Here is a 14,237-nt window from a genome sequence, read left to right as displayed (position 1 = left end):
GTATCTGATTAATTATTGTTCATTAATTATGAATGCAAATATGTTTGTTGGGTTTTGTTCCTTATAACTAATGAACTGAATGCAAGTTTTATTAAGTCCTTTGCAAATCAATGAACAAGAAATAACTATTCTCAAAAAGTGAAACTTTTATATATCCTGCTATGTGAGTATTACCCCTCAATTAAAATAATCTTTGGACCATCTTTCATCTATGAAGACTTTAATTTCATGCATGCAAAAATGGACAAACTCAGGCAATGAGGATTTTTTTACTGTTGCTAATTTAAAGAAACAAATATTTTGCATAGATAGTAAGATAGTGTACTTTATTTCTGAAAACAATCTAAATTAATTTCTGACTTAATGATGCTTAAAAGGATCTTATCAGTCAATTTACATACTTACATATTAGTGTTAGCTGTAGAAGTTAGCCAATCTGCAGCTAATCCAACCATATCCAATCCAGTTGAAAGCTGATTGAAATATCTGGGATGCCCTGCAAAACATCTGAATAAGCTACATTGAAAGATACAAATTTTTATTATATTTCTATCACATTCATATTTCTTGTGGTCCATTTTGGCCCATAAAATCCCAATCTTGTTGAATTTATATGGCAAACAGCTTCAGTGAAAACCCATTATGTTTAACTTTAAGCAATGAGGATGAAGGTTCTATATAGAGAGACTTTTGTGCAGGTGTTATTAGCTTCACCATTGCTCAAAATGCCTTGTTCTCTTAAAAGGACTAGATGGATCTTTTCCATTTCAGAAAAAGAAACAGATTGAAACTGACAGTTGAATTATATTTCAATATAGTTATACAAAGAGCATCTTATATCAATCCAAAAGAATTTCTTTAAAAAAATCTGTATTTTCTCAAACTAGATAAGAACAAAAAGAGAAAGATAGCTATGTAAACAGAGTTAACATAGTAAAATAACATTCTCACCTCCAAAAGGAGAGAGAAAAGGAGAGGAGAGGAGAAGAGAGGAGAAAAGAGGGGAGGAGAGGGGAAGGGAAGAGAAGAGAAGAGAATGTAGGTAGGGAAATGGGCAGGCAAAATGTGCCTGGACATTTATCTAATAAACAAAACAACTTCATAAAATTTGATCAAATTGCCCAAATTGCTCTTTGCCCCTTTGTCAGAACAAACATCACCATCTGAATGCTGATAGACCATATGTAACAGCTATTCATTCCTACATATTAGCAAAAAAAAGGTTGTTCTTATATAATCACAATGTTTGGCCATCCTACATGCGCTGTGCTTAATATTCTAATAAACTCCAAATACTGTAGACAGAGCCATCAATACATAAACATTCTTAATGGGCAGTAAATTATTTTATAACAAGCCTAAGTCACAAAACAGGATGAATATACATCTGATAAATATATTCAGAAGAAAGAGACTGCCTCCCCCCAATTCTAACTCTATCTTCTACAAATCATGTCTCACAACCTTTCATTAGTTTTTAGAAAGGATCATCTCTAAGATGTTTCCCTGTAGATCATTTTCAGATATCAGAAATACGGTAAATCTTACATGGGTCTGTGTGTTTTTTGATAAAATAAACAAGTAAGACAGAAATGTGTAAATAAAATCTTGCCAATCTTATTAAGGGAAGAACAGGACTGAATTTGACATCACCAATCTGTTTCTCCTTGTACCTTTTGACCCAGTGTAACTGTGAATACTAGAAAATATGATGACTTTCTGCTTATTAGCAGAGTAATTTTAAATATTGCACTAAGCATTCCAAAAACTAATGGTCTTAATTCATATTTAGATTTGAGTGACTAAGCTCTGTTTGATTGGGACCTTTATCTCTCACTTATTTTTTCCTTGCTTAATTAAAAATACTCCTGTAAACCAGCTGTCACCAACTTGGTGTCTTCCAGATATGTTACACTCTTCTAAAATATTTAGCTAGCAAGGTTGAAAGGAATTCCAAGAATTCCAAGTCCACCATAGCTGGAAGACTTCAGTTAGGAAAAGATGCTCAAATTTCCACTGCTGGAAAAGGGTAAATATGCGAATTATTTGGATTTCTTTCTACCCCTTTCCTATAACAGTTTAACACATGTATGTTACTTCAAGTAGATCCCACGCACAGCACATTTGGAATTCTGCCCTGTAGGGTTCTTTGCACAGTAGTTAATCTAGATCTGGACAGATAAAAATATTTCAACTGTATTCATAGGACCTGCAATCAAGCAAATTACAACTAGCTTAATTTACTTAGCACGTAGAGTGATGAATGGCTCAGAAACTATAAGGGCTAGATTCATCCAATGCTCCAATTAATAGGACCACCACAGGCATTTATCTGCACATCCTTAGGTTGCAATTTCTAGTAGCTAGATAACTTCTAGATATCAACAAAAAGGGAGTGTTCAGATCTCTATTTTCAATTCAGGGCCACCTGGATTTTGCTGCCCAGATAAAATAGAGTAGCTCTATTCTAAATCACAAAACAGATATACTACATATTAGCACATTCCAGAAAAGCAGCCTTCTGCAAACATTGTTTTTTTTAAGTACGTCTAAAGAAAAACTGAAATAAATATTATTTTAATTGCAATTCCCCTTTACCTTTAAAATGAATCCAACTACCATATGAAGAAATCTTTTTTTCTGTTACCAATTACTGCTATATTTCAGAATCAGAAGCACCAGCCAGAATACTGAGTAGTTACTCATGATTAATCATAACCCATACGATAAACAACTAATGATGATAAGAGACAAAGCAAGAGGAGGTAATGGAATGAAATAGGTGAAGATATGAATTCTTCCCAGGCAGCTGAAGACTATATTACTTCTTCCTGGATAGAATGTAACAACAATAAATAATCGAATTTCCTGTTAATTGTGATTTTTAAAGAAATCTGATGGAAATTATCTTCACTGGTGTGTCAAAATGATACATGAGAAAAGTCCTATAGATTGATTAGTTCATTTATATGGTTTATTCCACTGGCTTATATGTTCTAAACAGTTTGGAGATGTTTAGTTAATTCTTTGGGGCTATTCTTTCATACATAAATAAAAGTTTCCAGAAGTTGCTAGAACAGTTAAAACACATACACATGTGCTTAACCACACAACACTTGTTTATTTACTCCTGTCTCAGATTCAGGACAGCACAAGAGAAGATTAACAGCTGCTTCACCAGCATTTGATTTTGAAATCAAACCCCAGACAGCTCCTCTTTAAGATATATAACATCTCTATCTGCAAGGGAAGCAGGAGGTACCGCAGGGCTATTAAAAATGGCATACAGAAACTGAAAAGAAAATTATCTCCCTTGAGCAGTCTTACATCAATCACATGCATATCATAAAGGCTTCAGCACTGAAAGGGGTTTTGCTGTCATCCACAGAGTGACACACAAAAGCTGAACAGTGAGGTTGTGTGGGTGAAACTAAAGGAGGGGAGGAAGGTTGAAGGGGGCAGCAAAACCAATTACTCTCTTAGATATGGAATCAGAGCACAACCTTCTGTTAATTTAGCTTAAAATTATGGTGACTGTTTTGGAAAAGCAAAGTGTAAGGTTTGACCTAAATTCCCCTGATTTTTATCCCTGTTATTTTAGCCCGTGTTTGTCCCAGGATGGCACTGTGCCATCCGTACAGAATGATGCAATGAGTAAAATAAAGTGGGAGAGAACAATTAGGCCAAGGACTGTCAGTAGGTTAATACAGGTAGTCCTCGGTTACAATGACTGTTCATTGTTTAATGACTGTCTAGAGTTACAACGGCACTGGAAAAAAAGTGACCCATGACCAGTTCTCACATTTATGACTGTTGTAGCACCCCCAAAGTCAAATGAAGATCAAATTTCAGATGCTTGGCAACCGCCCTATGTTTACAATTGGCTGCAGCATCCCGGGGCCCTGGCATTGTTATCTGCAACCTATCTAAGGAGCTTCTGACAAGCAAAGCAAAAAGGTCATCAAATGGGATATGACTCACTTAACAACTGCCTTGGTTAGCAACAGATATTTTAGGTTCAGTATCTATATGGCTAAAGGGAATGTAAATCTGGGCTTTTCAGTATGCTAATGAAGGCCTAAGGAGAGTTTTTTTTCATTCCAAGAAGAATATTTCCTTGTAGCTCACCTTCTAGAATCTGGAAGTGGCCAAAATCTAATGTAGACAATGTCTATGACCCACATACATTTTTTGGTTTACACTTTCAATCTTCACATATAGCTTTTTTTCAAACCTGGCTGCTGTAGAAGGCATAGCAAAACCAAATTCAATCTAGTTGTATATTTACATAGATTTCACCTGGGATATAAATTATTAATTCCAAATTTCTAATATAATCCCCTATGATGGTGTCTCCATCACCTACATTAGGATTTGGATTTAATAAATTTGCAGTCCTATAAGCTAATTTTGCTACACTTAGCCATTGCTTGCCTTCATTGATTATTTATTGATTTACTGCTACAAAAATGGCAGTTGAGATTCAGTGCATCTGGAAAGCACCAGAATGGGAAAAGCTGAATTAAAACTGTACTAAATTACTAGAAGTAATTTAATGGCAAAACACATGGCATGTGCACCTGCAGTCTTAACAAATTACAATCATAACATATTTTTATTTGATGTTTTCATATTTATATTATACACCCTTCTTTCCACCAAAAATAGTGTTCAGAGTGCACTGATCTTGAAACATTTCTAGCAAACCTATATATATATATGGATTAACTCAATCATGATGAGAGATCTTCCTCTACACTGACGAAGAAAAGGAAAATAAATAATATTTTATAGGACAGATTTCCATATGAATGTGATTCCATGTAGCCTCTAGATTCATTTCAGTGTTTTACAGGGAACAGTATTTTGTCAAATAAAAAAATAGGCACAAGTGGATTGTTGAGCCCTACTTAATCTCAGGTGACTTCTGGACTGCCACTCTTAGACAGAACAATCTCACTTCCTTCTAGCACTGATGATGTTACCTAGTTTGGTAATAAAATGAACCACAAAGCTCATAGAATACCAGGGATCCACAGTTCAACTCTGAGCTATTCCCAGAGCTATTCTCTTCTGTCAGTTAGACATATTATGTGGCTCATCCTTAGTGAGTCCTTTGCACTATAAGACTATATTTTGCTCCTAACTGTGTCATGCTACTTTAATATTGTTCCTAGTGAATCCTCTCCTATCTCCACATCTCCCTAACCAGTGGTCTATGTGCCATAATAACAGCAGGACAATAAAATGGGTTTTTAGGCAGGAAATGGCAGGCAGTTTTAATAAATAAATTGAAGACTGACCTCAGTACTAATCAGCATTCTAGATAGTCAAGGCCAGGAAAACTGTCCAAGAAGATGCCACCACATCAAGTCCAGATTTTTGCTATGGAAAGATGTGATACCCACAATTCCCAACTAATTTATAGACTCCTGATTACCCACACCAATTTATTTATTTATTTATCACAGCAATGTGATATACTTGCCATCTCACGGCTGTGATTCTTTGTATGTCCTAGATCACAATGTTATGTATAAAAAAGATTATAGGTGCAAACTAAATATATTATGTTAAGATGGCTGCATGCTGTAGAGCAGTTTATCCCAACACGATGCTGTGATAATGTGATGGAGGTATATCTTCTGTAATTTGTTGACTATCTTAGTTAAGGATTCTGAGAATTGCATTCAATTGAATTCATAAACTTCTAGATAAGGCATCAGATTTCCTTTAATGTAATTGGTGATTAGACTGTGGACAATTACAGGAAGTAGTAAATTAGTAGTGCTTTGAAGTCTTTGAATTAGATGCTTCAAATTTTCATTGCTCCTTTTCCATCATTTGTCAATGTTTACTGTCTGTATTTATGTATTATTTACAAATAATTCAATTATTTGCAAGAGGAAGGAATATAAAAGTATTTAATATACAAATAAGATAATATTTAAGTAAAAAATCAACGTAATGGAATTCCAAAAAGTAGTAGAATTACATTTATGAGATTATCCATTTTATGATGATTTCTTTTGGGTGGGTGAAGACTGATGCATTTGTCTATTAAATTTCATTCTGTTATTTTTAACCTATTTCTCTATTCCATCAAGATGGTTTTGAACTTGATTCTGTCTTTTAAAGTTATTAACTGTTCCACCTCATTTTGAGTCATCTGCAAAGCTGGTAAGCGTTCTGTTCATCTCTTCATCAAAATTAGCTGTACTTAATCATCATTATTTGTTGATTTACACATTGAATTTCTAGGCTATTCCACTCCAGGATATCTCTGGGTGGTTTCACAATGAAAAAAACAGATAAATATGATGTCATATAAAAAAAACAATTGTCAAGACAGCATAAATCTAAAACATCCTATCACACAATTTACAATGGTCCAAGCACACACTGGCTCAAAATCAGGTGAGGACTCAGATTTGTAACAAGGCCGGTAGGGTGCAGACAATCCATTCCATATTCTATTAGCTTGTTAACAGAGAAGTCTAAGGGTATTTTGTCAAATGCCTTGTGGAAGTCAAAAGATATTATGTCCACAGCATTCTTACAATCTTCTGGGAAGGATACTGATTGAGAAAATGAAATGAGATTGGTCTGACACGATTTCTTGACAAATCCTTGCTGACATCTAATCATCACTGCATTATTTTCAAGATAATTACAGATGAAGCAGTTTATCATTTGCTCTAAAGATAGGCATCTGGCTCTAAAAGGTCTGTAATTCTCTGCATCCTCTTTTCTCTCCTAAAGATAGCAATAATAGCTGTGGTGTTCCAGCACTCCATCCTTTTTCTGGTTATGTTTCTGCCAAACGTAAGCTAAAATGTGCTCCTACAACTAGCTCTCTTAAATTGCTTAGTAAAACAGAAAAAAAGCTCAGTCAAAATATAAGCTAACTCCCCTTTCATTGCTGCCTTTTAACAATTTTCTATCTTTATGAAGCAGCTGCTAGATTTTCTCTTCCTTTTGTTTTGCATACATCTGAAGAAGTTGAACCATTTTGTGATTCTTAACATCTTTTTCAATTTAAATCCGCACTTTCACTATGAATCCTGGCTATCTGCTCATATTCTTCCTCAGCGTTGTGCATCTCTTTCCAGAAATAGGTGTCCTATTTTATTTTTAGATGTTCATGAAGCTTTTTCTGCAATTACATTGTTTTTTTCCTACTTTTTTATTTGCTAGAATTGAATGCGTGCCATTATAAACAAGTATAATAATTTCACTTATCTTTGTCATTTAGTTTCCTCCACCATGAAATCCATCTTATTACTATTTTGAGTCATTAACATCTGCTTTCTTTAAATTGGAGGTATCTATTTGAATACAGTCAGCTTAAATTTCTTTTATTATCAGGAATTTCTGAATATTATGGCCACTTTCCCTCTACATTGCCACTATTTTCTCAACAAAGTCTTCCCTGTTAGTTAGCTGATTGTCACCACCTTTCAAAGAAAAAACTTGGCAGCAAGATAAGTCAAGAGTCACCTGACAGTGAGATGGACGGCATATAAATTTAATAAATAAATGAATAAAATAAACCAGGAATTTTTGGTAGGACCATGCTGGACTCCATTTGTCCTAATGCTTACTATTTTGTACGTTGTTTAAAGCGTTCCAGCCTTATCTTCTTCCAAATTAAATGGTGAGCAATCATGCAATATCAGCAGTGGAACTGTTTTTATTCCTTTTTCCATTTATTTTAATACAAATGTTCTCAGCTATACTATCAATTTCATGTCCTTATATTTCTGTACAGTTGTAGATAGTTTTAACATACAGTATGAGAATAGAACTTTCATTTTTATTGCTTTCTTTTTTTTTGAGCAAGGTGTATCCCAATAATGAAAATTAGTCTGCCAGATTTCAGTTATATCTATTAAAGCAGGGCTTTTCAACCTTTTCACCCATTCTACCACTTTTAGGATATGGCAACATCCGAGTACCACCAGTTGCCTAGCAAGCTGTCCAAAACTTGATGACCCCCCCCAAAAAGGAAAAAAGTGATAAAGTACAGGTAGTCCTCGACTTACAACAGTTCGCTTAGTGACTGTTCGAACTTACAATGGCACTGAAAAAAGTACCCCCCAAGCCACAACCGAGCAAGATGCCTGCCCGCCCAGCGGCACTCTTCCTCCTGTCTGTGGTTTTCATTGTTGTGAGCATTTCTGTTGAAGATTGGCAGCGGGGGTGGGGTGGGGGTGTTTGGATTTTATTCCCCCCCCCCCCGTCTGCTGGGTGGTTGCAGCAGGTTTTGGTCACTTCACATGACCCTGGGACACTGTGACCGTCATAAATATGAATCAGTTGCCAAGCATCTGAATGTAAATCACAAGACCCTGGAGAGGCTGCAACATTCCAGCTGATTGGTGCTTCTTCAGGGCTCAGCAGAAGCACCAGGATCAGAGCCTAGCTCCAGTTGGAACCTGGCGCTGATCCTGGCGCTTCCGCTGAGCCCTGACAGCCCTGCAGCTCCAGCCATCTCTCACTCAGGCTTGTGCGGTGCTACCACCGGTTCAGCTCATTCCCCTCCCCCACTTTTCTAGGATGGCCGCGTACCACCTGCCAGGTGCCAATGTACCACAGGTGGTACCCGTACCACTGGTTGAAAAGCCCTGTATTAAAGCATATTTACCTCTTACAATAATTCACATTTATCTCCCATATTGTGAGCATTGATATAGATAAATGCAGGCTATGAACTTTATGAGAAATATTCTTCCTGGCTTTTCATTGCCTGGTTTAATAAGCCCTGTATAGTTAACTTCACTTGTTTCTGCACTGCACAAGAAGTTAAATTCTTATTTTTCTGCTTTAACTTTGACTGCCCTTAGGATTCAGTCTGATACAGTTAGGCATACTTCAGTCAATAACATTTCTCAAGTCTTGGCAGACTCATCCCCAAGATGGCTGCTGAATTGTAAGGGATTTTTTTTTTCTTGCCAACAATCTGCCAATTTTGCTACCAAAGCCAGTTCTTTGCTAATGCTGCTCCCTGGATTCGAATGGGAGCACCTAGGAATGACACAAGTTGTTTTTTGGATGACTGTGAACTCACCTGGGAAGGAATCTTGAAGATTCCAGTTCCCTTTGGAAGTGGTCAGAAAGCCACTGGGCATACATCTTCCTCTTGGCAATTTGATTTCTTAAACATGTCAGGGTTTTAACTTTATTTTTTGAATACAGTGTTTTACTTTCTTTTTATCTTTAAAAGTTGACAGGTTGGCTGAATGTAATTTATTTCAACCTCCTGCTGAAAATTTTCACTTTTTCTTAAGGAAACACATGTCCTTGGATAATAAAAGTGTTTTTACTTGATTTACATTTTTGTTGGACTTTTACTACAGGGATTTTGTATTTTATCAATTTGCAAAACGTTTGGAGTTTATTTTTCTTAATCTTTCTTTTAATTCTGGATCAAAATATCCATAAACATCTTCCCTGTTTTTTTTAGAGAATTCTCTTATCTGTTACATAGAGCAACAACATATTAGATTACAAAAAAGGGATGGAGGCTAACACTTGGAAAAAAGACTGTTTAGCAACATGTAATTCTTAGCTGAAAGTTTTTTTTAAAAAAGTTTGATGAACTCATAAAGGCTGTGGAAAACATTCAGAGGCAAGTGACTGGTCAACTTCATACACCTCCCTCCCAGACTTCAAGTTCAAGTCTGCACTCTTATATAATAGCAGAAAACTGTCTGAGTGGATGTGATAAATTGACCTCTTTTAGTGAATTGAAAAGGATTGGAGAATGGATTTATCACATTTAACTGGACGACAATTTCATCTAGACTTTTTTGGGGAAAAGACTGGCTTTAGAGATTGGGCTTATTGTATTTAATTAAATGACAATGGATAAGAGATGGTATTAAGAAAGAAGCATGGATATTTGATCTAGGAGCAATCAGTGTTAATTCTTGGGGTGATTTGGGATAGTTAAGAAGCTGTGATAAATTTTCTACAAGTTGATTACAATAACAGTTCGTTAATAGAGGGTTTTGGAATATTAATCTTGTCTTTATTATTGTTGTTATTCCTGTTAACTGTTAACTTCCTGTTATGTTATTAATATAATATATAGGTGACAAATGAACAATTTGCAATTAGAATTAGTAATTTAATAGTTTAAAATTCTTTGGGCCTGCCTCGCAAAGGGTGGGAAACTAATATTGTTGTAATATATTAAACAATATCTAACTAGGGGGGCCATATGCATATATGTGTTAGTTTTTCTTATGTACTTTTTCTTCTTTTTTAATGTCTTGTTTGTTTTGTTTTTTCTTTCTTTCTGTGTATGTTTCTTTAAAATATTTTTGGATGTTTTTTTATTTTAACTTGTTTTGAATAAAATTGAAATAGATTAAAAAAATAACATTACCCAACTCTTCATGAAGTGGAATACCAGCAGCTCATAATCCAAATAATAAATACCGTGGTCCCATAAATTAAATGTATTTATTTTTACTTATTTGTCAATTATTCTTGACATAATTTTCATAGACATTCATCTGCAGTAACCACTATCCTTTTTCCAGCCTTCATCCACAGATTGGAAGGATGGATGAAAATATTATTTGATATAGACTCCTCAATCTACTTCCTAGATTTTCAAAGCATGAACTAATTGTAACTATTTTTGCTAGGTACATTTGACTCTACATTGAAGAGCAAGTCTGATGAATCTTGGAAATTATTCTCTGATATCCCTGATCTATGCTTCTGGGAGGTAGCAAACTTCACAGATTAGACCTAGCAGGCACACATTTGTTTTATTCCTTGAAATTTTGGCTTTTGTTTGTTTGTGCCTACGAATCTGTGTTGATTTCTGACAACTGCCCAAACAAATCTCTGCAGATTTTTTTGGCAAGATTTCAGAAGTGGTCACCATTGTCTGCTTTCTGTGACTTAAGAGTGAATGACTGACTCAAGGTCACCCAGATAGCTTTGTGCCTAAGGTGGAAGTCGAACTCATGGTCTTCTGGTTTCTAGTCTGATGCCTTAACCTCTAAACCAAACTGTCTATGACATTCCTTGTAGTTAAGAGTCTCCATTACAGTTTTCTTTTTTGTCCTTTTGTAGATTCTTGCATCTCTAATGCTATTCAAGATTCTTGGTCTTTCCATTGACCCTGTTATTTCTGCAAGGTCCTAAAAGCTATTTATGTCCAAAGGGGATTCCTTTTCAAAAATATAGGCCTATAGGTTCAATAGATTTCCTCCCAGATAACTGTATATAATGAATTGTGGCCTACATGATCTAAGAGATATAGTTCTTTCTCCTCTTTTGTATCTCTGTTTTCTGTATTTATTCCCATCCTATTGGGTCAGCAACATCTGTGGATTTATTCATTGAGTGCAATATAGCAATTCAGTCTCCTAAATGTTGGCTTTGATCCCATAGCACTTTAGACTATAAATACACCACATTTTAGCCAGACAGGTTGTCAAAATCTAGAGTTATGGTTGGTTTGGAGTCACTGTATCCTGTGAACCAAGAAACCAGGGTCCAATTAACAATGTCTGAATAGAGGCACTATTTTTCTCTGAAGGAAATGTTAATTGCTGGATTCCAAGGAGCAGCAGCAATAAATGCATAGCGTCTCTATTATTTCACAAATACCGTTTTGAATTTAGCACATTTCTCAGCATCTCCAGTCTAGCCTGTAAGAAGAGCCGATTGCCATGCATGGCAGAGGAGGTGGGAAGGTGCTATCATTCTAATGTCTCCTTCAAGTTGAGTTTTCTTAGGTGGAATATGGTACTGGATGGTCGTTGTCTTTTGGGGGGAGATTTTAATGACTTCTTAGCCCAGACTACAGACCTGGGCTTTCCTTCTAGTTGCCTATCCAAATATTAACTAGGACTGATCCTGCTTTGCTCTTCAGAATTAGCCAAGGTGAACTAAATATTATATCTTAGGTACAGCTAAATTCTCTGGATTTAGACACAGCAAGTCCAGGGGGACAACCTATGCCAATCTTTCCCAATCAGATGCTCTCCAAATGATTATAGTGGAAATACCCAGCTTTCAATGAAACATTAAAATATTAGGACTGTAGTCCAACACCTTGGACAAGACTAGAATGTGAAATGACACAGTTATGCACTGTAATTCTTTTTCCTGGGAATTTTCTCTCTTACATGTTTACTTCTGCTCAAAAAACAGGTAATTTCCTTCCCAGTAAACAAGCAGATGAAGACATCCACAACCCCAACTCTCTTCTGCTTCTATAAAAGTATCTCAAGTTTAGATATATTTGCAACCACGACAATATTTCTCTGAAACAGTAAAGTTTGAGGCAGCAAATTCTATTAGCATCCACCTTGTCTAAAGGATGGCTGAAAGCCAGGCGTATGTTGTTCACAGTTCTTTGCAAAATGCTGTATTTTTATGCACCATCGCTCCTCTTCCGTTGACCATGGAAGACAAGCATTCCCACGTTCATTGCCACGTGACCGTCACTGGGTGACACTCCAACACATGGAACGCAAACATGCTAAAACCATGATGTTTAACCACGGCTCGCTTGATGAAGCACAATTGGTTGTGTAAGCATTCGCGGCTTAACTGAACCTAGAATAAAGCATATTTGGTCTTTGGTCTAATTGGTAAAAAAACACCCCGAGCAGAAAATCTGAACATTATCCACCCCCCATCTTTCCCTAATTTCCCGGCTTTTTCTCCTCCGTTCTCCTCACGTTTCCTTTCTCCAGCAAAATCCAAATTCAGCGCCTAACGGTTTTCTTCTCCCGCCGCATCAGTTTTTTTGGAAGCGCCGCGCAACGAGGCTGGAGGCTACAGAGGAACGGGCAGGGCTGGCTGGCGGAGTGTGAGCTTCCCTGCTGCGGGAGATGCGGCCATCAAGAATGGTCTCGTATCTGGCTATATATATATATATATAAAATCGAGGTTTTTGCAGCCCAGTTCTGGTAGCCCCAAGGCCCCTTCCGTGATCGAGGCGACACAAAGCCAGCTATCCAAAGCCAGCTGTTGTGGGGTGTTAGTTAGAAGCTGCTTTGCTGGTGACGTGAAGCGGTTTCCGCGACTGAACGAGCAAATAAAACCAATCAAATACAACCAAAATGCGCAATGGCTGGCTTCGCACGAACCTCAGGCTGAGAACGGCAAGGGCCTGAGTCGTACTACTTGTTGCGTCAAACCAAGGAAGCCACACTATGGCCGAAATGAAGGTGGCTTCTGGTAACGCGCTAAAATAGCGCACTTTGTAATAGTTAGACAAAGAAAAACAGGATCGAACTTGGTTTGTTCATGGGTGCAACCGATAGACAAGAATCCCTTGAAAGGCAACGGAAGCCACTTTTTCCCCCCCAGGAAACCGGCGCGGAGATCTCCTGCAGTCACTAGAAATGAGCTCAATTCCAGGGAGTTTTTATATTAACATAAAACCAAAACAATTAGCAATGGCTAAGAGAAGATTGTCAAGCCAGTCCACGAACTTCATTAAGACACAGAAGAGAGGAGAAAAAAGGGGGGCAACTCTCGGATGGATGCTCCCTTGACTCTTATTGGTTATTAATTTAAACTAGATTAGTTTTGCTCAACTTTGCACCTTTCATAAGTGCTATGTTTTAACTCCCCAAATTCCTTGCCATTGTGATCATAGTGGTGGTAGTCAAGTCCAATACAGCTGCAGGGCACTTGGCTGAGCAAAGCTGAACTAAACAATTCTCACATTCAAGGAAGCATCTGAGCATGTTTGCATATTTGTTGTATTCAATTTGTATATCAATAAAGCATAAGGAGTTGGTTGTTGTTTTTAGAAATCTCAGCTCCAAATTCTCTTCTTCTTTTTAATGAAAATCCTTGCATTTGTGATTTCCAGGAATACAGAAAACTCTTTTTAAATCCAGGATATTTGCAGATACAGTTTTTTCCAGGAAAACAAACTGCAAGAGATCTAAAGATCACTGAATATTCTGAACCATATTTTAGAATCAAGCACTACAGAAACCCCACAGTTTATTTATGGGTTAGTGTGTGAAAACATCTAAAATATTGGATTAATTGCATAACCATGGTTCATTTAACCACAGGTAAACATATACTGTAGTAATGCAGTCTCACATGTCTAATCACAGTTTGTTGACTAAGTCATGTTCCAACCCTAACCCTGTCTCATTATGTGGCAGAATAGAACTTGGCAATTAGGTTACACCTGTGTATTTTTCTGTGTCTCAGACAGTATCAGATATGGTTTTCTT

The 14,237-nt window shown here is 36.7% G+C and overlaps 1 protein-coding gene across 1 annotated transcript in view; it reads right to left on the bottom strand.

The window, feature by feature from the left end:
* Positions 1 to 14,237, bottom strand: part of GAD2 (glutamate decarboxylase 2) — a 41,214-nt gene that overhangs the window by 20,061 nt on the left and 6,916 nt on the right. The window contains exon 5 of the mRNA XM_015810671.1: positions 406 to 496. Within this exon, the coding sequence (XP_015666157.1) occupies positions 406 to 496 (91 nt within the window). The remainder of the gene's footprint in view (positions 1 to 405; positions 497 to 14,237) is intronic.

The sequence above is a fragment of the Protobothrops mucrosquamatus genome, unplaced genomic scaffold, assembly GCF_001527695.2.
Source record: "Protobothrops mucrosquamatus isolate PMUCROS unplaced genomic scaffold, P.Mucros_1.0 scaffold13, whole genome shotgun sequence".
Lineage (NCBI taxonomy): Eukaryota > Metazoa > Chordata > Lepidosauria > Squamata > Viperidae > Protobothrops > Protobothrops mucrosquamatus.
This window is presented reverse-complemented; position numbering and strand designations above follow the sequence as displayed.